The sequence below is a fragment of the Lepisma saccharinum genome, chromosome 10, assembly GCF_977018435.1.
Source record: "Lepisma saccharinum chromosome 10, izLepSacc3.1, whole genome shotgun sequence".
Lineage (NCBI taxonomy): Eukaryota > Metazoa > Arthropoda > Insecta > Zygentoma > Lepismatidae > Lepisma > Lepisma saccharinum.
Window position 1 is genome coordinate 30,782,024 of NC_139238.1, and position 27,209 is coordinate 30,809,232.

The 27,209-nt window shown below is 38.9% G+C and overlaps 1 protein-coding gene across 1 annotated transcript in view; it reads left to right on the forward strand.

The window, feature by feature from the left end:
- Positions 1–795: 795 nt before the first annotated feature.
- The window catches only part of LOC145994300 (protein takeout-like), a 44,631-nt gene continuing 18,217 nt past the window's right edge, over positions 796–27,209 (forward strand). The window contains exons 1-2 of the mRNA XM_083130403.1: positions 796–900; positions 23,387–23,479. Coding sequence (XP_082986529.1) covers positions 828–900; positions 23,387–23,479 — 166 coding nt within the window. The 5' untranslated portion in view covers positions 796–827. The remainder of the gene's footprint in view (positions 901–23,386; positions 23,480–27,209) is intronic.

Sequence of the window (27,209 nt, forward strand, 5' to 3'; positions counted from 1 at the left end):
GAGCCTCGCTAGGGTGTTCTTTGTGAGTGTCCATCAATTTCATCATCTCATCCTCATCGTCGCGATGAGCCATAACTGGCAGAAAAGCGGCGCTAAATAACAAATCGAATCTCCCTGTCTCTCTCTGTGTGTGCAATTGCATGAAGATTACCTGACGTCATACGTTCCGTACAGAGCGACAACACTAATCACTACAGTACATCCCCTCTCCTTTCCACAAACAGCAACTTCAAACAGAAAGACCTCATACGTTACAAAAACTATCGTTTAGCCAAGTGCAAGACCTAGAGGAAAAAAAGGATTGAATACCCAGCCATGAAACAGAAGACGCCTTTTCCATGTTGGGAAAGCTTCACCGAGCAAACAGCAACCTTATGCCCTCTTTTCGACACCCACTTCCTCTGTGGTGATATTGAGCCTGTGCAGGAAGCAGGCATCCTACAGCTCGAATCGGAGAGAGCAGAATTTGTTCAAGGCGAGCGGGAATTTGACAAAATTGTTGTTTTTGTGGAGCATTTCCTATCGTTCCTCTTTTTATCGGCCTAAACAACCTCTACCCTGAAGTTACAAGATCAAGTTATGAAGTAATTATGCAACAAAGCTAACGCGAGATTATTCTGAGCGTTCTCAAAAATTCAGGTCTTGCTGTCAGAACGACCTTGAGAGTTAATATGCTCGCCTCGATCTCCAGGCTCCAAGGGAAGGGGAAACCTTTCCTTCTTGCCTGGAAGGCGTTACCCAGTAGACTACGCGGAGAACCACAATGATAAAACCAAGCGACGCGCCACCCGAGCGTCAGTTGTTGTTTTGGACGAACTAGGGTCAACATGCTTGGTCTGCTACCTGCGTTGCTTCTCGCCTTGCTGCAGGCAACCTGCGTAACGCTCGGAGCTAAACCTCGTAAGTGCTTTTGTTTTCTTCTCGCAAATCTTGTGTAGCCTGCTTGCTTCTTCCCTCAGGCGCGCTGTTCTGATCCTGACCACAGACGATCAAATTTCGCATGCGCTGTCTTACTTGTGAGTCTATTGAAAGTCAATGCCTTGTAATCAAGGATAGACCGGTCGGAATTCAGGGATTCATCGTAGACGAATGATTAGCGTGCTCGCCTTATGTGTGAGCGGTCACGGGTTCGAATCTTCAGAAATTTTAATGTTGACCCAGCATTGTGAGGACTTGAAGAGTGCTGCAGTATCGAAACCCAGAAAAAAACAGCGGCTATTGGACTCGATACGCTGCCCACATATCACCCAATGAAAAAGCCGCTTTGCTAGTGGTACTCAGTGGGCTATTTGAGGTTTGAATCTGAACTTTAACTGTAGTCGCAGTTCTCATTAGCTTATTTGTGCATACAATGAACAAATGTTAACAAAAACTTTTGTTAGTTGCATCGCAATTGGTTGGAATTCCGACCTGGGAATTCGTATTCTTTCTGAGTGTCCCTTCATCAATTTCATCATATCACTCATCCTCATTGTCGCGATTAGTTAAAAGTGGCAGAAAATCTACGTAAAATATTCCAATTCAATCAATCAATCAATAAAGGTTAGTCGGGTTCGCTTCCCGTCGGAATAGAGATTCAGAGATCCCACGTAGCCAAACGGTTTCAGTGCTTGCCTTCGATGCGTGCGGTCCCGGGTTCGATTCTCCCAAAAGTTAGATGTTGGCCCAGCATCGTGAGGACTTGAAAAGTACGTTACAACTACGCCGCCGGGAAGGCCATATCTATGGTGCTCAGCGTTGCATCAAACCTGACAGACTTGTAGGATTCGAACCCAGGATCCTTGCTCTTTTCTAATGGTATTCTTTGCATTTGTAGTTCGATTTTTGGTATTTTTTTTGTGTCGCTCCCTGTCACTTTAAGTTAACGCTAACGACGAAGTTGAATAACGATTAAATGAAATTATAGATACCGTAGTGTGCCTCAGTGCCTCACATTTCCTGAGCTACCTTGGCCTTCGTAGAAAGCAGGGAATACGTTTACGGCAGCAATATACATTTCAAGTATCATGAGTTGTAAAATGTAAGTAGTGGGAGAAGACGAGGGAGAGAGAGAGAGAGAGAGAGAGAGAGAGAGAGAGAGGGAGCGAAGTTCGAAGGTGAGAGGAGTGGGATTCGGTGTTTGGCTTTGAATGGAAAAGGAAAAGGGAGTACATGTCCACTGTAAAGTTAATTTCAACCAGAAATTATATAATTCACACACAATTTCATTTCATAGTAGTTTCTATTAAATTCTTGTAAGGGCATTGCAGGAACAAGTTACCTTCAAACTGAAGTATTTTTGAGGGGAAAATATACCTTGTGTTATCCTCCTCCCTGGAAAAAATTACCTTGCTTCCCCCCCAATAGAACAAATCCAAAGCAAGTCCATGCTGGCAACGTTGTCTGTAATCAAGCGGTCCGGTGGTTCAGATCCCATTTTAAACTTTAGGCCCAGTCCCGATTAGCCTTTCTGTGCATAAAGTAGACTTGAACACAAACTCTAGAAACAAGGCAAGACACTCCAGTGTCGGTGCGAGAGCTGATAGTGGGCAATTTGCGTGTACTTGTGGACCGCAGGGAACGCCTCCGTACAGTGCGAGGTTTCCGCCTGCACACTGTACCTCAGGGAGTCATACCTTGCTTACCCACTCTCCTTCCTATCCGCCCCTCTTGCAACGCTACAGTATTGCTGCTCGCTCTGCAGTCCGCACGTGCATACAAGAGCGCTCTTTCGCAGACCCCGTTTATGTATTTAGAATGTCTTTACACACACACACACAAACACACACTTCACTTTTTATTAACAAGCGTACGATGTGTACAAACAAACAAGACAGTGGCCTATGGTAACCGTACATTCAGAATTATCTCTCGTGTGTTTACTGAGACTTTGTTTTTTCTACTATCGAGTACTTTAAACTGTGTCAGTTTGCGCTATTACTTATGATACACCCTGTATATATATATATACACACACACATACGAGACTCCGCGGCAAGCGGACCGGCATCAGCGCTTGTCTTTCCCGGTGAACGGGTCAGCGACAGTCGCTAGAGTCGGCTATGAAAATTACAGTTTTCATATTGTGTACTAACCTCGACTGCAGAAGGTGTTGAAAATGATGCCCCTCTGCTGCAACAAATTCCTGGCATCTCCGAAGGAAATTGGCATTTACACGTGGAAGTTCGTCTACTGTAAGTCTCCCGATTTTTCGTACAATACTCTCTTTTAACTCACGGATGGTGTGCGGATTGTCTTTGTATACTTTATTTCCACATTTTTCTTTCCACTTTTATTCAGGACTGACCCTGTTACTCTAAACGTTTTACGAGGTTTAATATAGTGGTCCTATGTGGAACGGGAACACCAGTAAATTTCGTTGCAAAACCTCGTCGCACTTCTCCACAATTCCTCTTTCCGAAGTAACACTCGACAAGATAAATCCTTTGTTGTAATGTAAACTTTTGTGGTGCCACATTAAGCCACAATCTTCAACACGGACACGATACAACACAACTTCCGAGGGAGCATTATACTGGCGTCAGTCTGCAACGTCAACAGAAAGGGAAAGAGAGCGAAGGCAGGGAGAGCGAAAGAAACAGACTGTAGCGTGCGACTGTCGCGGACCCGTTCACCGGGAAAGACAAGCGCTGATGCCCGGCCGCTTTCAGCCGAGTGTCGTAGCGAATGTCAGGGAATGCTCTGTATAATACGATGATCCGTGGCGCAACAGCCCGTAAGGGCAAGGTCTTACTTACTGACTGCGGGCCTCACCCCCACCTGCCGAGGTGGTAGATCATCCAACCAGTTACGGGGTGACGTGTGGTCAGCACGACGAAGCCCTAGTCGATGTTGTAGGTTTCCATGACCGGGTTACGCCCCTCATTCGTAGCTTCCCAGTTTCCTCACAATGGTGGGTGGCCAGCGGTCCCATACACAGGGTGAAATCTCAGGAGAAAAGTTGTTGCGCTTCCCCTAGGAAACTCGAACTAATGTTCCGCCCGTGCCCGGAGCTCAAAGCATGTATGCACATACATGCATATACAAAGGCTGTCGCAGAGAAGGTGAGACTAATTCGTGTATAGGAAAACGGCGACCTTCATTGGCTAGCAAGTGTAGTAGGGTGAAAATTTGGTTCATTAGCTGCCGATTGAGATCAAAATGAACGCAATAGGTCAAAAAGTCGTGACTGCGTAGCAGTTAAAAGACAAGCATGTACAAGTACCCCTCCAAGAATCATTAAAATGAAACAAAAAAATTACAAACCAAATTTTTTTTATTCAGAATCAGCCATATGGAGTAGACGTACATCTTTTTTCAAAATTGTCACCATTGACAGCTAAGCAAGAGTCCATATGCTCCTGCCACTTTGTGAATGTCTTTGAAAATTCGTCGTCAGGTAGCGAACTGAAGAAAACTTGCGCTGCGGTGATCACTTTTTTGTTCGTCATGAAATGACGACCACGAAAAGCGGCCTTTAAAAGTGGAAATAGCCAAAAGTCACAGAGTGCAAGGTCCGGGCTGTATGCGGAATGCAGGAAAATTTCAATTTTTCTCTTCGTCGCGTAATCCTGAAAAGCCCGCGCGGTATGCGGGCGTGCGTTATCGTGGTGCAATATGAAGGAGTTCTTCAAATGCGGCCTCTTTTTTGCTACGTGCTGGCGCAGAGTCTCAATGACTCCTTGGTAATACTGCGGCTCTACTCAGTCTGTCTTGATCGGCATATGCCTGTTGAAACATTGCGTATGTTTCCGCAGCACTTTTCACTAAACACCAACAACATTTTATGGCATGTCGCTGTTCATCTTGAATACTCATCGCGAAAAGCAATGTTGTACACAAAAACCTGGAGGGGTAAACGAAACACTTTTCACGTAAATCAACACAGCTGCTCACTAACGTGGTTTCGCAACATGTGAGAACTTGCTACGGAAACAGAATGAGTCATCCTACACAACGTGACTAGTGCCGAAACCATAGGCAGTGTTGCCAAGCCAGGAAAAAATATGTCTCACCTTCTCTGCGACAGCCTTTGTATTAAAGGGCCTCCCCGATGGCGTAGTGGTAACATCGTCACCTTGTAAACAAGGTGTCTCGTGTTCGATACCCGATGGAGGCAAGTGACAAAGTGGTTTTGGTCCCACTTTAAACTGTAGGTCCAGTCCCGATTAGCATATCTGTGCGAAAAGTGAACTTAAAACAACATATCAAATGAACAAACATACATATTAAAAATAACAAGACATATTAATATAAATTAACCGATATCTGGTATAGATGTTAATGAGAAAAATATTCACAATGAAAATCGTTAAATACATATTCCTTCGTACTTCGTTATGCCTGTTTCAGGAGTAGACGGCGTACTATGTGTGTCACCCAAGTAGGGAATGGAAGATTTCGGAGGAAAATTGATGATGACGTAATTCGTGTTTCCTGCCTGCCATTGGACACTCTCCAGAATCATCCACCGCTGTTGCATATGTATTTAAGACATTCCCACGTTGCACTGTTGTTTTGTAACGTGTGGAATATTTATTGTTGAATAACCAGAAAAAATGTAAAAACTAACGTCTTGATAGAAAGTTTTATGGCTTGCTTTTGAGCTGAAGCTGGAATTAATGAAGTATGTTATTGCACTTTGAGCTTGCTTCATCAAAAATATTGTATAAGAACCTGATATGATTTACGTAACCACGTGTTTATTCAGCATTAAGCGATATCAAGGTGACTCCGTAAGATATAACTACTGTGGCGCCAACTTTTATGGGCTCGTGTGGCCCGAGCATATCCAATAATTGTTATTATTAATAATAATAATATATATTTGTTATCGTGATTGGTGGTGGAATACTAAGTAAGGATGCATTGCTAGTCTTGATTAATATCATTTTATGGAAAGCAGGATTTATGAGATTTTTGTGAACATATAACACAAGTACTTGAGCCCACCTAATGTTTTTCAAAGTTGGCTCCCCTGTATAACTCTGTACTCTTCCGGACAAATGTTATGCCAACGCCCACGTGACTCAAACGGCCAATCAACTTCAGTCATCCACTTCGGAGGCGCAATTTGGTCGGTTCTTCTGTGCAGTGATCCTGTGGAACTTAGCGCAAAGAACTCTGTCCCGGTTATCGAAGGAAATGAACGGGAATGGGATTGCATGGAGGGGGTAAGCCATTGCAGTTACCAGCCTTCGCATCAGCGTGTACTGCTTCCCTCTGCCCACTCGATTCCTCACCCCTTCTCTGCCGCTATGCGCAGCCTTGTTTCAGAGAGAGCCGGGACAGATCGTACTAGCTTTGGCTTAGAAATCACGATAACATAGGGAAACAGTTGATTGTGTTCTGAAAGTGGTCTTAAAGTTAATAAAATGACATCCTAAACAAATTTTCTGCACAGTAAATCAAGAAATAACGCCAAATTGTCGCTTTGAGCAGTTTGATTATACCTATTTTTTTGCAAGGTTTGGTACTTTTTATAGTGAAAAATGTAAATAAACAATCTCTTCTAAGCCTAATCATTGCAGAGTAACGCAAAAGAGGGATAATCACAAATATTAAGTTGTCGATATGTTGGTTGCTCTTATTTTTGGACCACCCTGTTCAAGAAGGCATTGTCGAGATCCCCCCTGTCTTTAAAAAATCTCGTGCACGCAGTCGTGCTCCAACCACATCATCACCAAGGTCATACACAACAACGTAACATAAACAACAGTTTCCTGTGAAATCGTAAAAGGAAACTCAAATTGTTGAAGCTGTGATGAAAGCCGAAATTAGTGCAGGTCATAAATATCCTCTGTAAATTACGCTGCCGTAAACAAGGAAATAAAACAAGATATTTTATAATATTCTATTTAACAATTGAGTTGGACCCCAGGCAATGTAAGCATCACCTTGAGCTTCAAGGAATTACGAAATTGTCCTGTACATCGTTACGTATTGCCATCTGAACGAGGAAGAATTACTAGACATTGATAGAACTCCTTGACCTACATTCGTTTCCGGCAAACCCATGTCCAAAAGAAGCATGCATAACGTGAACAAGAAGTTATTTTATTTTAAATTGAAGGTTTCAAAGATTTTGTCAATATTATCTTATACCCAACGATAACAAAATTCTTAAACGACAATGTTCATTAACATAAGTGTTTCAGGGTCTAAATATCATACGTACATAACAAGATGTAAGCCTTAACATTTGTATAATAATAATTACATAATTTAATTTAGAAATGACCTTACAGTGCCCAAAATATCTGCTTAGGAAACGTATAGTACAAGTCAAGTATATGATAATGTACACAAGACAAATTATAGAGATTGCACTACATTTAAATAGCATTAAAATTAATCAGTAACATATTACAGATAGTTTTCAATCACAAATAATTAATAACATACAAACAGATATAAAGAAAATGTAAATAAAGTAGTCAAAATAAAAGCATGATAATATAATTACTTTTGAAATGTACATCCCATTAACGCATGGTAATAAGCATAATATGCATCACACCAAAATGTATTGTATGATTTTAGCAACATCTGTAAGAAACTGTATTTGCTTACAATAATACTAAAAGTATCAGATTATCTGATTCTACAGATGGATGTGCAATAAATTACTTCATTCAATATATATTCACTATTAGTTTTCTCTGCTCTTCGTTGCTAATTCAGTTTGAAATTTACATCTTCATTTTCGTAATTTATATATAGTTTACCAACACTTGAATGTAATATAGATTGAAATATTATTGGAAAGATTCCAATGGGAAATTCCTAGTACATGACTGAAAGTTCATAATTCACAGGAATGTCAGCAAGTTTCCGAGAACAGTAGCTTAGAGCCAAATAGTTTTCTACATCAGAAACATCAACTATAATCAGAATTATAATTAATACAACACAAATGAACTGGTTCTGGAAAGTTGTCTATACTATACAACACATGTAAATAATTGACATTACATAAGATTTCAGGATATGGGCACGAGATCACAAAAATAACTACCTCAAAATGGAAGAAAAGTTAATGAATGGAATAAACGTTTATAATATGCAAACTGCACAAGGATTACGTAAAAGTAGCGATTTGAGATGCTAATTATAAATGACTGATAATTATTAACGAGCAATTTGGGTCCATTGTTGGCCTCAGGACATATACATACATGTGGTCAAAATTGAAAATATGCGTGTTAGGGAAAGTGGCGAAAGTGAAATGACATTTCTTTAAGAGTCTTTTAGAAACTAATTAACATTTTTGATTTTTTAAAGTCTATTTACTTGTTCTTTCATGTAGTAGCTGAAATACCTTTAGTTGTCTTTTGTAGTCTTATCATATTAAGTAGTAACGTCGTTGCCTTGCAATCAAGGAGTCCCGTGTTCGATACCCGGTGAAGGCGCATAGTGGCTCCGATCACACTTTAAACTGTAGGTCTAGTCCCGAATAGCTTCCCTTTGCATATATGGAACCCAAAACAAAAAAATCAATTCAATTCAATTATTCATATAAAATCATTTCAATGGGTGTGCTATGTTTCTTTTAGAGATGACGCCGAGATGAAACGAGCCGAGGCGATCTCGTTTCCATTCTCGGTATAATTAGATAGAAAACATGTACAGAATACGTACTAAAACAAATCAAAAACAAAAGCTTATGCACATGCACACATACTAAAGTTATTTTGATTCTTTTGTGAAATTTATAACGAAAAGTGTCTGAAAATGAACAAGGTTTAGTTTCGGTCTCGTACAGCCATTACCATCACGTGTGTAGTTGTAGGTCTCGTCTAGACTAGTTTCATTGTGGTCTCGCACTTGTCTTGACGAAATCGAGAATAACGTGAACACACTGATTCATTTTAAATTAAGCTATGTATAGTGAGATAATATACAAATAATTCTTGACAAAATATGCTTACAGAAGAAGCAAAATAATTTCAATTGCCTACAACTTCTACATTCTAAGTGCTGACATCTGTCCACACATCAACAAAAAATTCCGGCCGCTGATCATAACCCAGGTCAAGAAAAGTCGTCACACTTTCTATCTACAGGGTGTCCTAAAAGTAACCTTTAGACATATATGTGATATTTATTACAGTCACCGGCAATAATAATTGGGACACCTAGATCCTGAAAGGAGTTATGTGTGTTGCCTAACTCTACAGCAATAAGTGGATTTTAATATCTAAGTTTCAATGACATTTTCTACCACCGCCGTAGAAATAGACAACACATGTAACGCCTTGCAGGGAAGCGAGTATTTCAGGATCTAGGCGTCCCACTATTATTGCCGGTGACTGTACATGAAAATGTATTTTTTTTTTCAAACAAAATGGATCTTTCGGTAACTTAGGAAGATACGATGCACACACATAACAAAAACTGTCAGGGGAATTTTTGCAAGTTCTAATCCTCGACTAAAGGAAATAAGTCAATAATAGGAAGAAAACTAGCTGCCTCTCGCAAGAATGATCCTCACAGTTATGCTCACGACCATACTGATGCAGCCGTCTTCAGCTTCAGAAAGCAACTCTATGCTCATATGTGTTGATTTTTAAAGTCATCAATGTCAGCACTGACATGTTATTGACTCTAATGCGGTAGTTCTCAAGTTTCTTTCAGTCCGGGACCCACCTTGAAGGATATTACAGTTCATGGGGCCCATAAGCATGTGCACCTAGAGAATTACTTATATGGGTGTGCACCCAGGTTATAATCACGTTTTTGCTAACATCCAGTACTTTAAGAAGCTCTCCTTTAAGCTTCCTTAAACAAGTTATACCTACTTCATTCTATAAAAGTAAATATGTAATTTAAAAGACTAATTTACTAATAACGTCTAACTAAACACACATGCTGAAATTGAAAACAAGATATAAATATATATATATATATATATGCTCGCCTAACTAATGTGACGGTTGGGATTCATATTTTCTCATAAGCTGGTGTATATTAGGTTCAATAGTGGTTAACTTAAGTCGTTGATCTGAGTGCGCGTCATGTCTGTTTCTGCATTTGCTTTTAACTTGAATCAGAGATGAAAATTCCTTTTCATACAAATGTGAGATTGAGAACGGTATGAGCAACTTTTATGCCTCATACAAAAGTTCAGGATTCTCACCTCTTAAAGATATCCAAAATTTTGTGAAGTCTGAATCTCTAAATCTGAATCTTAGTAATATAAATGTAATAGTTTTTTTTAAGACACAGTAAATTAATTTTCGAACCCGATTTCGCGACCCACCAAACGCCCTCTCGGGACCCAGCAGTGGTTGAGAAATGATGCTCTAGAGCATTGTCTTTGAACAGCTTACTTACCTGTAGAATGAACGCAATGAAACAGAATACCTTTACGTGCTATCTGCTACATAAAAGAGTAGCATTTTTCTAACTTATAAAACTAATAGAAATATTACCGGGCGTGCCAGAATTGTTTTACTGCGTTCAAGTATAAGGTATGCCCACATGAAAAGGAGACTACGCTTATATCTAAAGAGTATTATGTTACAGACTATTTGCATTACATAATAAGTGAATTACAATTATAGTGTAACATGATACCTACACATAATTGCCATTGATATTGATGCACTGATCCCAGCGCGTAGGAAGGGAGTGGATGGCTTCAGTGTAGAAACTCCTGGGTTGCTTACGGATCCAGTTTTCCACGGTGTTCTGCACAGGTGAACCGTTGACCTTTCAGTGATTGTTTTAAGGGGCCGAAGATATGGGAGTCGCTTGGGGAAATATTGGGGCTGTATGGAGGATGTGTGAGGACATTCCATTGAAATGTTCTCAACAGGTCGAGGATCTTCTTGGCCACATGTGGCCTAGCGTTGTCCTGAAACAGCACTATCCCCTTCGAGAGCTTACCTCTGCGCTTGTTTTTGATGGGCTGTTTAAGCCTCAGCAACGTGTTGCAGTACAGCCTGTGAAGCATGCTCGCCTTCTGCGCGAATAAATTGGATTACAGCTCTCTGCACTGATCTGGAGGAATCCATAATGCACCCGTCCGCGCAAAACCACTTTCGCCAACTGAGGAAACAGCAGGTGAAGTCGTTCGATACACCTGCAAACTGGGACAACCACCGCGCCATCTATCGGCAATCATATTTACCTTCTTCGATTAGATACAACGCCTCTACAGAAAAGGTCTCCTTTTCATTTGGGCATACCTTATATTATGGGGTGGAACACAATAATAATCAGCCATTCCCCAAACTTCTACCAAAAATATTAGCTAGTGTTATTAGTAGAGAACTGATTTTAAGTTGCAGCACCTTTTCAAAAATATAGCTGTTGTCATGCCGATCGTTTGAGATATGCATTTTAGGACATGAAATCAAGTAAAATGAACACACTTTGTTGCATCTTTTTTCACCTTGTCACATTTATCCACTTTTTACCTCCTTTTTGATGCTTCACCATCTTTTTCCTTCTCTTCTTTCATGTTTTGTTTAGACATTAGACAGAAAAATAAACGATTTTCGCTCTTCTTGAGCAGCTATGTAAAATCCTATAGTATCATATTGTAGAGCAGAATGAGTGCTATAAAATGGTGTAATATAATCATTGCAGCCCCAATAGTTCACAAGATAATGTAGTTTCTCCACATATAAGGATCTCCTGAGCAGTGATATGCCGTAGACTATACGTTTACGTCTACATGCGTTGTCTACACGTAATATACGCGTAGATTACATTGGGTTGTAGTTTACATAGACTACGTAGACAATCTAAAGTGCATTAATATTAATTTTCAAGGCTTTCATGAAAGGAAAGTTACATTTTCAAATATATTGGTTCCTAACGAAATGAAAAGAATCCTATTTACAACAAAATTTCTCTTCTCTTCAATCATCAACTATTGAGGAAGATAAATAGTATGCAAAAAACAACAACAGATGGTAGTCGTGAGGCAAGAGTGGTCTTTTTCCCATAAAACACTAGAATATTTCCTATATTAGGTTTCTTCCTAGGTGAGAAATTGTTCGAATTTGAGAGAAAGAGTATGAAAAGTTCTCTTCACACATCAGCAACTGATACGCAGTATAATTTTATTTTAATTCCACGGTGCCCTTTGTTAAGTTATCACCTTTCGCCATGTTGTTTACATAGATTACCTAATTTACGTGTATAAAATAGTCTACGTGTAGAATGTAGACTATCGTTGTTTACGCGTAGACGCACATCACTGCTCCTGAGCTGAAAGCGTCAACGACTTCTTCTTCTTCTTTATTTTATGGCTCACACCGCGTTTGCAGTTTCTAGCCAAAGTTGCCGAGTTCATGTTCTATTGCTAATATCTATATTCCAAACTGTTGTTGAATATCATTCACTTTCTTCGAAACACTAATGTCTTCCTGTTCTTCTGGTATAACAGTTTTGTGAGGTTATTAATTTAAATTGTAGTGTGAATCATCGTGGTTGTTTAAATAGTAAACCTATGTTTTCTAGCGAAACTATAAAGAATCGAAATAACTGCGGCTTACATTCGAAAATAGAAATGCTGAGCGTAATCCAATATAACAAGTGGTGTGAAACCCAGTAAATGACACGCTCACTTCCTAAATACTGGTTGCTTTATCTAATTATTACTAATTATGTTATTTGCTACAGTATTGAATAATGACCTGAGTAAAGACATTTTTATCAGCACCCTTTTCTTGCACCTTAAAATTCTTTTCCTAGTTATTAGGCAATAATGAATCGAATAAATTTTGTTGAGCAAATCCTGTGTCCTAACATGAACGGGGGAAATCATTATCTGGTTTCTGGTCCCACTTTTTTGTACACTGTTGTTTCAACATGAACATCAGCTTACAATATACAGCGTAGAGAGATGAAGCAACAATCTCTAGGGCACAGAACATTGCCAGCGGCTTAGGACACAAAACTCTTGAATCCTCCAATTGCGTCACCCTCTTCCACACACAAAGCAGAAAATTGGTTTGTCCCATATGTATCGCTGTTATGTAGCGGAATGTTTCATGTGTTGTTGACGTTTCGTAATCTCTACATGTATTGGGTTAGATACTGTTCTTGGCGCGGAAACACGGGAAAATTGGAAGACGTCCATGGATGACCACAGAGAGATTTCTAAAGAGGGGTTAAATTCAACAAGTTACGTCTTGAAGTGACACTCACGTACCAACGTTCTCGCACGCATACACACGCACAAATCGTTATGTGATGTGATGTAATGTTAACCAGTGATATAATGTAGAAATACAGAGTGACCATAAAGTATTATCAACATTACAAATGTTTATTACAAATAAACTATTACAGTTACTGCTGCATAGCTTGTGGCAAAAGAAAGAGAAACTCTTGAAGTTTTCCCCCTTTGTTCTAGATAGAGGCGGAGTTGATATGAGAGACGCTGCAATGGCTGGAACTGAAAATGGCGTCAGTTCACAAAAGTATTTTATGGCATCGATTTTTGTACAGCAATGTTTTTGTAATCAGGTGGTGGTCGTACATATTATCTCCTAAAATTTCACTGTACTGCAATCGGTGACTTGGTCTCATGATACCATAAAACACACTGAGCTTTCTCCTGCTCTGACGCCATTTTCAGTTCTAATGATTGCAGCACATCTAATAAAAACTAACTCGGCCTGTACCTAGAACAAAGAGGGAGGGGGGATTTATCTTTCTTTTGCCACAAGCCATCCAGCTGTAACTCTAATAGTTTCTTTGTTAAGAATCTTTGTAATGTTGGAAAGATTTCTTGGTCACCCTGTATTTTAATAGAGAGAGAGAGAGAGAGAGAGAGAGAGAGAGAGATAGAGAGACAGACAGAGAGGGAGAGATACAGAGAGGAGATGGGAGGAGGAGACAATGGCCGATGGAGATAGGGAGAGAGACAGAGACAAAGGGAGAGACGGAGAGAGACAGAGACAAAGGGAGAGACGAAGAGAGACAGATAAAAGAAAGAGACGGAGCGAGACAGAGACAAAGGGAGAGACGGAGAGAGACAGATACAAAGAAAGAGACGGAGCGAGACAGAGACAAAGGAAGAGACGGAGAGAGACAGATACAAAGGGAGAGACTGAGAGAGAGACAAATGGAGTGACGGTGAGAGACAGAGACAAAGAAAGGGACGGAGAGAGACAGAGACAAAGGGAGATACGGAGAAAGACAGAGAGAAAGAGAAAGACGGAGAGAGACAGAAACAAAGGGAGAGATAGACGGAGAGAGACAGAGACAAAGGGAGATACGGAGAAAGACAGAGAGAAAAAGAAAGACGGAGAGAGACAGAGACAAAGGGAGAGACTGAGAGAAACAGATACAAAGAAAGAGAAACAGAGACATAGAAAGAGACGGAGAAAGGCAGAGATAGAGGGACGGATAGAGACAGATACAAACAAAGAGACGTAGAGAGACAGAGACAAAGGGAGAGACGGAGAGAGACAGAAACAAAGAGAGAGACGGAGAGAGATAGAGACAAAGGGAGATACGGAGAAAGGCAGAGAGAAAGAGAAAGACGGAGAGTGACTGAGAGAGACAAAGGGAGAACGTAAGGGAAATAAAGAAGCGAGAGAGAGAGAGAGAGAGAGAGAGAGAGGAAGAGAGAGAGAGAGAGAGAGGAAGAGAGAGAGAGAGAGAGAGAGAGAGAGAGAGAGAGATGGGAAAATAGAAAGACAGCGAGAGAAAAGGAATGAGGGAATGGAAAGAAAACAAAGAAGTAATAGACAGAATGAGAACGAGAAAGGAAAAAAAATGTGTGTGTGTGAAAGAGAGAGAGAAAGAGAATAAAGTAGAAAACAATGTAGAGGACAAAACGCCTGTTACTGTATGACGATAAGTCTTGGACAAGTGACCTTCCTTATTACCCCATGACGTTAAGAGCTAGGCAGGCGATCCTGCCACATTATGACGATAAACTTCGAATAGATCACCATTCTTCTTATTTTATGACGATACGTTTTAAACAAATCGCCTTTCATGTTACTTCTTGACGATAAGGTTTTGATCGATGGCCATTCATGTTACTTCTTGACGATAAACTTTGGACAGATCGCCATTATTGTTACTTCTTGACGATAGCTTTCGACAGATGTCGCTGTTTTTAGTCTATTACAATCAGTGGCGTAGCGTGGGATTTTTAAAAGTGTTACCGGTTATCAGTAGGACATTTAAGGGAGCAGCGGTAAGACTTGGGCGCCTCCCCACCTCATGCCCCCCCTCAATGTCTTCCAAGTTGTTCATATAATATTAATCTGGTACGTCTGCAATTCAATACTAGATTTTGGTAAAGTTATTAATCAGGAAAAAAAATGTTGACGTAAGGACTGAAGTGAAATCGCAAACATTGGTTGTTGACACAATAAATACGTAATTTGATACTTACAGAAACATCGAAGGCTACTTATAGAGCAGATCAATCTGACGACTCTTCTTTGAAAATAGTTATATGATGCTGTGGTCCCGGGCTCGAAGCCTGGCTTGGGAATGGACGTTTGTGATGTCTGTTCATCAATTTCATCATATCATCACTCATCCCCATCTTCGCAAATTAGCCAAAAGTGGCACAAGCGAAGCAAAATCAATCAAATCAAATCAAAAATGTTCTATGATGCTGTCACAAAGTGAAGTTTTTCATTTAAATTTGAATGTTTGGGTGCGTCATGGTCATGGTCCATGCTATCCACACCTGAATTCAGAGCAAGCTCCATTCCGCTTGTTAATTAATTGACAATGCCCGAAAACAACATAAAGACGAAAGACACCACTCACAGAACTCGCACTGCACAGTCCCTCCCGTAAACCGTTGTTTACTTTTGTAACACGTGAAGCACCCTCCTTGCCCCCTCCCCTCTCAGCATCGCGGCGCTTCCCCAATATTTCCTTCGGAACCTGCAAGAAGTCCAGTTCTACTACTGTTGCCATCTTGGTTCTTTTGAAACCAGATTTGCCCAAATGGCGAAACTTTTAGTTTCAAATAAGACGTATGTAGAGTAGATGTAGTCTTCATCTGTTTCCTAACAACTCCCACTCCCATGTTTCGCTAAATCCACTGAAATCTCATTTCTGACACCACTTCTATTTCGTATATTTTACGTCCTTTGCTACCTTTAAGGCTTTCGCTTTATAGGGTAATCGTGACGATGAGGATGCATGGTGAATTATTGAAATAAAATTATTATTTCTTTGTGTATGTAATTATTAATTTTTATAATTATGTAAGTAAAATAATAACAACAAACATTGAAATAACCATTTCTTGCTGAGGATTCGAACCTGCGACACCTGACACTTCAGAGCGTGCTAAGATAACAATCGGGAAATTATGCTTGTAAGTAATGTTTTCAATGTTTTAACAATTATCACAAATTCCTGTAACCGAAATATTATTATATGTGTGAAATATAGAATTTTAAGTTGACATTTTTAGAAGGACAGCGGACCCCTTGATCATCCCCATCCGTCTCCTCTCCTTCTCGTCCATGATGTCGAAGAAGGACAAAGAGGACTTTCGTAATCGCTGATATTTAGAGTAAATGCAACATATCACTTGGTAGTTTGCTTTTCGCCCAGTGTGATTTGTTTTTGAAAATTTTGATTTGGCGATTTAAGTACACTCATGCACAGTAATGTTAATCGGGACAGTTTAAAGTGGGATCCGAACCACTTGTGCCTCCACCAGGTATCGAACCCGGGATCCCTTGATTACAAAGCGGCGACGATATCACTGCGCCATCGTTCCCCAGTGTGACTAGACACCTTCAGAGCAAGATAGACTTAGCTCTTTTCTGACAATTGAATATGGCAACACTGATCTGTATCCGGTAAGTATGACCGGCAACTGCGGCGGCTAAACAGTCATGCCAATAACCAGCCTCCTGCTCCCGCCGTAACAGTCTTTGCCGTGACGGAAAGTCTTCCTTGAGTGGGCTCAGGGCCCTTTCCTCATGTTGCCTGAGGTACCGGATCAGTCCTCGTCTTCGCTTTTTCCGGTGTCAGAAAAAATGTCAGTCTGCAATGTTTATTTTACGACAATATTACCAGTCTATGTACGTAATAATATTTTAAGACAGGTTCTTCAATTCTTTATATTTTGGTGTTACCTGCGGTAACAGCGGCTACATGCACGCCACGCCTCTGATTACAATGTAGTCTGAACAGATCATCTTTCAGTTATTCTCCGACGATTCTTTATAAACAGATGGCAGAAATTAATTCTAGATGTAGAACAGTGTGAACTCGTGATTCAATGTGTAAAGAACTTGATTCACACTGGCATTCACTTACTATGTAGGCACGTGTAAGCAAATACTTTCTCGTGTTATACATCTGTAGTTTTCATCTTTTTCCATTAGGATATAATGTTAAAAATACCCTTGGAGTGCTTTTTTTTGCTTATTGACGTCACAAGAGGCAAAGAATTCTGGTTTTGCTTCCTACGAAAAATTGCACATGGCTACTTTCACTAATTGGCTTTGTTATGATATTTAATTAGACATTCCGTGAAGCCCCAGAATAATTTTCTCGCTGAGTCATTACGCCAGAGGTAACTCAGCAGAATACACGTCCTTGAGGAGTCCTGCGTACATTCTGTTGAACTTCCCATACGAAAATGTCTACCAAATTTCCAAAACTTGTAGGTCCGCACCAAAATACAGAATGATTCAAAAGTTACTTAACTCCCCCTATAAAATGTAAAGGAGTTCTGGGTACAATTGGTCATGATAGAAACAGGTGCCGTGCTACACTTAATAACGATAGTATCGCGAGGAGAAGCTTTTTTCAGTATTCACTTCTTCGAAAACACGACGTTAATTTGAACTCAACCAGACGAGCGAAGCTGCTTATCTAGTTATGATAGCACTGATGTATTCAGTGACGTCAGGGAATGTCAATGAGGTTTACTTGAGGGAGCATCTGTTTGGGAGGCCATGACTACTTTACCTAGGTAGTATGTTCCTTTCGCGTTCCTTTTCTTCCTCTTTTATCATTTTCTTTCTTTCATTCCTTCTCTTCTTTCTCGTTTCAATGTTCACTCTCTTTTCGCCTCTGTTTATTTCTTCAATCTTTTTTATTTTCTGTTTATTTCTTCCCTCCTTTTCCACTCTTGTTTTTCTTTCTTCACCTTTCTATTTATCTTCCTTTCCTTCGCTTTCTCTTTCTTTCTCATTTTCTCTTTCTACTATTCCCTTTTAGTGCTCTCTATCTTGCTCTCTTTCGTATTTTCTGTCTTTGAACCCCTGTTTCTCTTTCCCTTCTGTTTCACTTTCTCTTCTCTTTCCTTGTTCTTCTGTTTGTATTTCTCTTCTGTTTCACATTCTCTTATCTTTCTTTATTTATGTTTGTCTTTCTCTTCTGTTTCACTTTATCTTCTTTCTTTATTCTTCTGTCTGTCTCAGAGGCGCAACCACGAATTTTGGTCTGGGGGGCAAGTACCAGGATAAACGTACCAACAACAGCAACAACAATAATATTAATAACAATAATAATGGCATTATTATTATAATTATTACTAGTGGTAGTAGTAGTATCAATTACGTTATCATCCTCATAAATTACGCAAAAAGGATTTAGAAGTTGGTGCTAAAGCATTTGTTTGGTCAAACGATTTGAAATATTTTTTCAACACGGTCAATTTCACATTAACTAATGATGGAAAACAAGCACACAAACTGTATTTTGAATGGCAGAAAGTGGACGATAAATGCGTTCCGATGATAATTACTTTTGTACATATAACATGTATAACTTTCATGTACAAGATATATTTTACACATATGCAACATGGAGCGACATACGAGTAAAATAAGAAAATTCATATGTAAGATGCTGCACACTAAATTGTTTACGTATTCATTATGTATACAACACATATTATTTAAGCCGGACCCTGTGGCCGAGTGGTTAGGACATCGCGCTGCAACGCCAAGGGTCCCGGGTTCGAATCCCGCTCGGGCTTGGTTGTTTGTGAATGTCCATTCATCAATTTCATCATTTCATCACTCATCCCCATCTTCGCAAATTAGACAAGAGGCACAAAACGCGAAGTAAAATAAGCTAAGTCAATCAATCATATTATTTAAATACATTAAATTACAGAAAAGAAGCATAACGCGAGCGAAACGAGCAAGAAAATTTTTAGATCAAATTTTTGCAGTTTAAAACGATATTGATTTAATAGGGCATAATTTCACTGGTCGCCATGGCATTGTCTCTTTTACAACTTCTTTCATTTAGATCGCCTGTAAAAATAAAAAAAAAAACACGAGTACCCAACCTACAACACACATATTAACTTGTCAAGAATACACGTAACCACACATTTCATTTAAATCCATATTATTTTTTTTATGAATATAAGAATGGATGCAGGTATGTATGCGTGTGTGTATATATATATATTTGTTCCGGCGTAACTTTCGAACCCCTGGAGCAATTTCAAGCAAACTTGGTACACATATCACTTGCAATCTGGCACCCCTAGGGCTGGGGGTGGGAAGGGGCATGCCATTTTCGTGTGTCATATCCTGCAAGTTATGCTTCCCGCTACACAGCACGGCGAATTTGGTTGCCTACACAGAAGGTGAGAATATGCTATATAAATCGAAAACGACCGATATTAGAGTGGAATCCATAGTTTTCGGGGTTGCTAAGATGAATAGTGACACTTCCAATGGCGTTCAACTACAAGTTCAATACCTATCGGCATGGGGGTGAAAAATGACCTAGACTACTGTCGAATCGATAGTTTTCGGAGTTGCTAAGATAATTGGTGACATTCACGATGAAATAAAATTATTTACATTTTGCACTATAGTTAGAATTCATTATTTTCCTGTCTAATACAAGATTGGGATAAATAAATACCTCTGGCAACGCCGGGCAATCAGCAAGTAATATTATAAAGATAAAATGAAGTTCTTACGTTTCTTTCTGGTTGGCAAGTGTATTTTTGACAAAATGTGAAAGCGTCTCGTTTTTTGCGGGATCCTATTTCCATGCAAGTTCTTCACGTATATTCAGACATACAAGTTCTCATGTATTTATTCTCTCTATGGATATTCTTCGGAAACCTACGAAGTGATACTTGACTCAATAAACTGGTTGCACAGTTCGATAAGGAACTGTGCAACCATATGCTGCACGCTGGCACCCTTTTTCCTTGTAAACGAATCTCCACTTCGTGGTTTCATATTAAAGTCCATAGAACCGTCCCCGTAACCGGATGTTCGAGGGGAACCAGACGAGTGCGCATGCTCCGCCTACAACATCGTCTATAAGGCTAGTTCCTACATACTGGACTCGGGGATATGTACGCTTAAAGATTGAACCCACGTGTTCAATTTATTGACACTCTAAATGTGATTTCTGTATACTAGTGGTCCTTTGTCACAGTAAAAAATACATATTACAATTAATACTTAACATTACACTTCCTCTAACAACCACTCTTACAATAAAAACATTAAATGATATGCACTCGTAATGCGAAAAGTTGTTTTGCTTCTTTTCAGCTTTTAAGTCCCCTTTATGCGCACATTGACCAATCTGGACCGGACCCCAGTTTAAAGAAGGATCTGAATCACTTTGTGCCTCCACCGGGTATCGAACCAAAGACCCCTTGATAACAAGGCAACGACATTACTAGGGAGAGGATTTTAAGGTGCAAAATTATGGTCGGGGGAAAAAGAAGTTCAGAAAATGTTTTCAAAAAGGTGCAGATAAAATGGCTTCATTCAGCTTATTCAATGCTCTTTAAACTATAAAAGCCGAAAGATTTGTGCGTTTGAAGGGAAACAAGGGTTTAATTATTCACTGCTCTCTTCTTCTGCTCCTGTATACATATAATGAGCGCGAACCGCATAGAGAACTGTTGTTCTGCCGAATAGGTTTAGTTGAAGTTTGTTTTTTCTCTCGCGTGTTTTGTTACATTATCTTGGGAACTATTGGCGCTGCAATGATTATATTATACCATTTTATAGCTCTCGTTCTGATCTTCAAAATGAGACTATAGGATTTTATATAGCTGCTCAAGAAGAGTGAAAATCGTTTATTTTTCTGTACAATTTTCTTGAACAAAACACGAAAGAAAAGAAGAGGAAAAGGTGCTGAAACATCAAAGAGGGGGTAAAAAGGGAATAAATGTGCTAATCTCACGAAAAGGTGCAACAAAGCGTGCACACTAGTGACCTCTTTACACGCCCTTTGAACTACTTAGAGGGCTACCAGCCACATATCACGTTTACCACATTATAAAGCATGGCACATTTCACAGTTTAACGTGGAAAACGGTGTTTCAATTTTTGTGGCACTTACAGCGTTTACCAATTTTAGTCTTCAATTACTACTTGAACAGTATATGATTCTTCAGATATATAAGTATAAGTAACGGAAGGAATCATGCAAGTCAATTCTCATACAAAAGTCAATCAAAAATCAGAAACTTCCAAACTTAGATTTTATTACATAGTAGAACCTGTTGTTATTTGTGCATTTGAGACATAGGTGTTAAAATAATAGGTATACAAAACGAAATGTACTAATATTTGAAACAAGTAAGAAGTTTATTTAGGCCAACTGAAAATTATTCAAAATTCAAAGTTTCTTTTTATTTTGTACCAGTTTTGTGTGAAAAAACCGAATTTTGTAATAACATAACATTTAATTTAATAATCTGATGTAATTCTTAAACATTTGAAAGTAACAGTGTTGGTAAAAAGATGCATAGGAGAGTGGAATACTTACAAACATTAAACATTTTTTTATATAACGTTCAATTATTTCAATTTCCAAGTACCGGAATCAGTGGGTATCGGTGCGAGTATCGGCACCGGTATCGGTTCGAAGTGGTATCGACTCAGCCCTAATAAATAGGTATTACTCGTCTTATGACCAGATTAGATTCCAAAACTTAGGTACTAACTCGAAACACAATAGACAAATGTTACCCCAAATAACCAATATTTCACACTATTTTTAAAACTTGCAAAAAATATAGTTGTCCCCAAATTATTTTTTTTCTATGGACGCTTCAGATAGCAAAAAAGGAACTCAATGATTAATTGATTGATTGATTTGATGTTTTAAGTCCACTTTATGCACAGTAAGGCTAATCGAGACTGGGCCTACAGTTTAAAGTGGGATCGGAACCATTATGTGCCTCCACCGGGTATCGACCTAAAGAACTATATGAATTAGCCTCATGGAAGAGAATGTAACACAGAATAAAATATTGTAACAGATGTTATTGAAAATACTGTTCTGCATAGTATTGTCAGGTCAACGTACAGTAATGGACATTTCTGGGTTGTAGCGATCACATTGAACGCTAGTTGGATTGTTACAACCCAGAAGTGTCCGTGACTGTACAAGGGCACCCGCAAAGGGAGAGGAAGCAGGGGGTGGGGCAAGTTCATGTAACTCAAATAGTGAAATTGTAGGGATATTTCATTTCTGTTTTCTGCGATTTACAGTTAAAGCAATTAACTACCATGTCCAACTAACTCGTATGAAGAGAACTGTTTCACTAGAGACATTAGAATCATGTTTACTTCCGTAACTAGGGGTGTGCGGGGCGGGGTTTGGAATGATATATATTATTCGAGACTGAAAAAATTCTCCATTTCTCGACTAGGTTTAGAAATTTGCCGTGAATTGCGGTGAAAATCTCGATTTGTACACACTATTTCACATTCAACTGGTTGTTTTTGAACTTTTGGAATACAAACTATTAATTTCAAGAACTTTCAGACAATTATAGTGCAGAAAATATCAAGAATTAATATATTTTATACAAGGTCCTTTGGAATTTCTTGGCTGCCCAGTGTTCGGGATTACGAAAACACGAGAATCATTTCACGAAGTCGGGATCTGACCTTGATAAGTCACACCCCGTCATTTTTAAATTTTTTTTTAGAATGCCCTTCAGCATGTAAAAAACATAGATCAGAGGTACCATGAAGGACAGTCAATTGGTCTCTGGTTGATAACTGTGCATTGTCAAAAAGTAACGGGTGGCTAAAAAAAAGGAACCGAAATGTAGAACCGTTACCTTATGTGTTCGGTTACCTTTTTTGGGGCCACCCTGTAGAAAAAGACAGAACTGTTCATCAACAAGGTGATATATGTTTTTGGAAAGGAAGCAAGGCGATTGCTGTTTCTATGTAAATAGTAGACTCAAGCCTGAACTTGCATACAACGCCAAAGTATCTTCAAGTCAATTTGAATTTTATGATTTGTAAAGCAATAATAATAATAATAATAATAATAATAACTTCTATGACTGAAGGGTAAGATATGAAATCCTGCGAAAAAAACCGCAGGCGCCCTTACCAGGCTAGAACTTCTTACACATGTTTTTAATTATGATGTATTGATATAAACTCAAACTAAAAAATGTTTTTTGTTTTTGTCTTTTCAGCTTCTTATTTCAGACTGTGCAAGAGAAATGACCCAAAAGTTGATAAATGCATTCAAGATTCCATCAACAGCCTGAAGCCATATTTTGTTAAAGGTGAGTAAAATTATTAATAGTTTTTAGATTTATTTCTGCAAACTAAGAACCAACAAGTACATAAGCTCTTGCACATATATTCCATCGTGTTTCTTATGAGAGATCATTGGTGCCATCTAGTGGAACACAATAAAAAAAGATATGAGATTTGTCGATTCAATAAGTAAAGTACATAAGTAGTCAAAAGAGGCTTTGTGTTAAATATTAAACCCCGATTGGTCCAACTTCTTATCTTTTTTTGTTACATTTAAGATACGTATAATGAAATTGTAATTTAGTGTCGCATTTTTTTAAAGTTTTGCTGCGGTAGAGACATTCGTTTGTTCAATAGTGTAACATTATTTGCTTTTTTTATAAGTTTGATTTTTACTTAGGAATATATTGATTATGATTTTCAATTTCCCGTTGCTGCGTAATGTCGGGGGGGTTCGAAAGGGAGCGGGACCTGCCGCGGTTGCCCAGGGCGGCGAAATGGCTAGCGCCGGGCCTGGTTAGTGTCAATAGAACAGAATTTCGTAGAGGTGTGAGTGGCATGCACGAATATTAAGAAGCAAATTGTCCACTGGCATGTTTATTATGTTAGTTTTAAGCAATCAAAGCTTCAAAAATTGAAAAAAAAAAGAAACATGAAATAAATTTCCGACAACCTCTGTACCAGCATACGTAAATACGCAATCCTTAAAAACTCGTAGGATGCAAGGGGAAAATGAGTCAAAATAGTCATGGACAATTTTCCGAGCAATACTTGTGCATCCTACTGTACATGCAAATGGAGTTATACTTAACCTTAGTTTACCCGGGGTGTCTGTCAGGCGAACCACCTCTACATTTTCTATTTTCCAACTGTGAAAATTAAAAAAACAAATGAAAATAAATTAGATTGTTTGCTAGTGTTTTACCAATATTTCTGCATTACTTTTGTTTATAAAAACGTAAATATGATGTACGTAGGGGTCCAAATGCACTTGGTGGGCCTATCAGGCGTCATCTTTGAATGCGTGTCATTCGAGACACTCATGCCAGTGACAGTATACAATTGGCTTGTAATGATGGTCGTTTTGTAACTATTATAGTTAATAAACACCTCTGTAAACAAAAAGCAATAATGTAAAAAAAACATTATGTTTTTTAGTTCTGGTGAATGGTAAAATATGTATGTGACACTTATGCAATAACTGATTAATATATTTTATTAATTATAATTAATAACTGCACATATATAGGGTCTACCAATTTGAACGTCAGATATATAAAATTAGATAGAATGAAAACCATAAGTGATAATGACATATATATATATATATATATATATATATATATATATATATATATTATTTTGAAGAGCAAACAATGGCATTATGTTTTCAACAATATGTCGTTCAAATGTCCTCCTATGCTTCGGTGGGTGGAATAGATTCTGAATGTCCAATTTTCCAGCATGTCTGCACACATATTAAGCGATATAGCCTCAATGGTTCGTTCGATGTTCCGTTTCAGGTGCTAGGCTTAGTCTCATAGACCTTGGATTTGATATAACCCTATAGAAAGTAATCCAAGGGTGTTAGGTCACATCACCCTTTCTGGACAGAACTCGTCCGGAGAACTTTTCCTGCAATAATTCCATTGTTTGGCGAGCTGTGTTGGAAAAACACATTGTTGATGTCAAGATTTGCCAGTTTAGGCCACGAAAACTGCACCACCATATTCCTGTATCGCTCCCCATTGACCGTCACGTGATTTCCATGTTGGTCCTCAAAAAAATAGGCCCGATCACGCCATTGGCCCAAAAACCACACCACACAGTCACTTTCTTAGGATGAAGGGGACGTCCAGAATCACTTGCGGATTTTCATCTGCCCAAATCCTACAGTCTTGTTTGTTCTGTCGGTCGATTATTTGACCATTAATTCCTCTCAATGCACGAAATGTCTGTCGAACTGAACACGAATTCTGATTATAAATTCGAATAATTTCTATGCGTTGTTGCATTGTGAATCTCTCCATGATAACTTGTCACAGACTACTGCACACAGATGTTACAGTTCCATCTCGTCACTCCAGTCAGTGTTGCCACAACACTCCTTCAAAGTTCTGACGTTCATATTGGTAAACCCTTTAGAATCAACAAAGGAAGCAGTGATTCAACAACAAAATGGTTTCTTGAATTCTAGTGAAATATAAAAATGTGGGCATGTGAGGCCCCCTCAGGTAAGTAAGTTTCTCTTACGGCACGAGTAAGGGTTAACAAATGTTTACACTTGTATTTGATTCGAGATATCATCAAAAATTATGTTTACTTTTGTACAAGAGCAATTGTACTATGTTTGAATCAGTTATTCTTAATGTTTCATTTCGAATTTAGTCTTATATTTGTCTTCTCCCTATCACCATTTCCTTGCTATTGGAAACCTTGGTCTGACACTAAGAAAACACTTTTAAACTGAGAAACGCACGTGTGTACGTACAAAGTGAGTAATTTCATAGCACGAACTTCCACCACAATCCATATGGTTAACATAACGACATAATGACCTTTGTTTGACCTCCAGAAAGGCTCTTCCGGTATGAAAAAACAGGCATGTCTTTCTGGTTGTTCTTTGGCCAATGATACATTAGTTACCTTGCAGTCATCGTGACGACAAGGTTGCTTCTGCATCTGTTATGAAAGATGCAGAGGTCACGATGAAGCATTATGGAATCACACGCGGGGCAAGTTTCCCACTGAATTACGTCACAAGTTCTGAACGTCAAAAAAGGAGGCGTTACGAAACGTCATTCTCGTCTGACGAAAAACAGTGAACTTGTGAATGTGATGGTATTTAAAGTTTTGTTTTTTCCTTTTATCACCATAAGATATACAGTAAAAGCTCGTTAATTCGGACCCCGATAAGCCGGACTTCGCTTAATTAGGACAGGCAAAAAAAAGAAGAAAAAAAAGCAGGGTGCAAGGTTTTAAATGTGGCTAGAAGTCAACAATCGTATTCGCGACATTGTTCCGTAACGGCTAGGAATACGTACATGCAACATCCATGGGAGAACTACCAACATCATCATAATATGTGTATCGCGTATGAACGTACTGCATTGTCGTATTACTTTACATTTTACTGTACTGTGTAGTGTATTTAGGCCTATGCCCTTTAAATACACCATAATAAACGTGTTTTGTTGCTATAAACTGAGTTTTAATGCACGTTCTACTGTTCTTTTAGGTTATATCAGTTAATCCGGGTTTTCGTTAAACCTGTCAACCATTTGTCCGGATTAACGAGGTTTTACTGTACTCTGATCACAAACAAATCACTGTAAACCTGTGTTTCTCAATCGGGCAGGTACCGGCCTCTGGCGTCAATTATACCGCGACTTGCTGCTCAAGCTGGCAATCACCTGAAAAGATAGTCTCATGTTCGTGCTTTACCAGTAATGAGAGGAAATTCCTTCTCCAAATTTGGAGGTTGCCAAACGGGCATCACGCTCACTTTGCTTTGCGCAGCAATTTTCATTAAAGTGGAAATATTCTAATCAATTCGAATTTTTCGGTGTTAGAAATGGAACATGATGATGGAAATAAGCACTTACCAAATTAATTTAATAATATTGGCCAGAGAAACTAGTTGTCAAGTCATTTAAACTAAAAAAGCCTAGACATAATCGAACCAATATTATCTATGATTATGCCATAATTTATTTATTAATATTAAATTAATGATACAGTCACCTACAGGCCTAC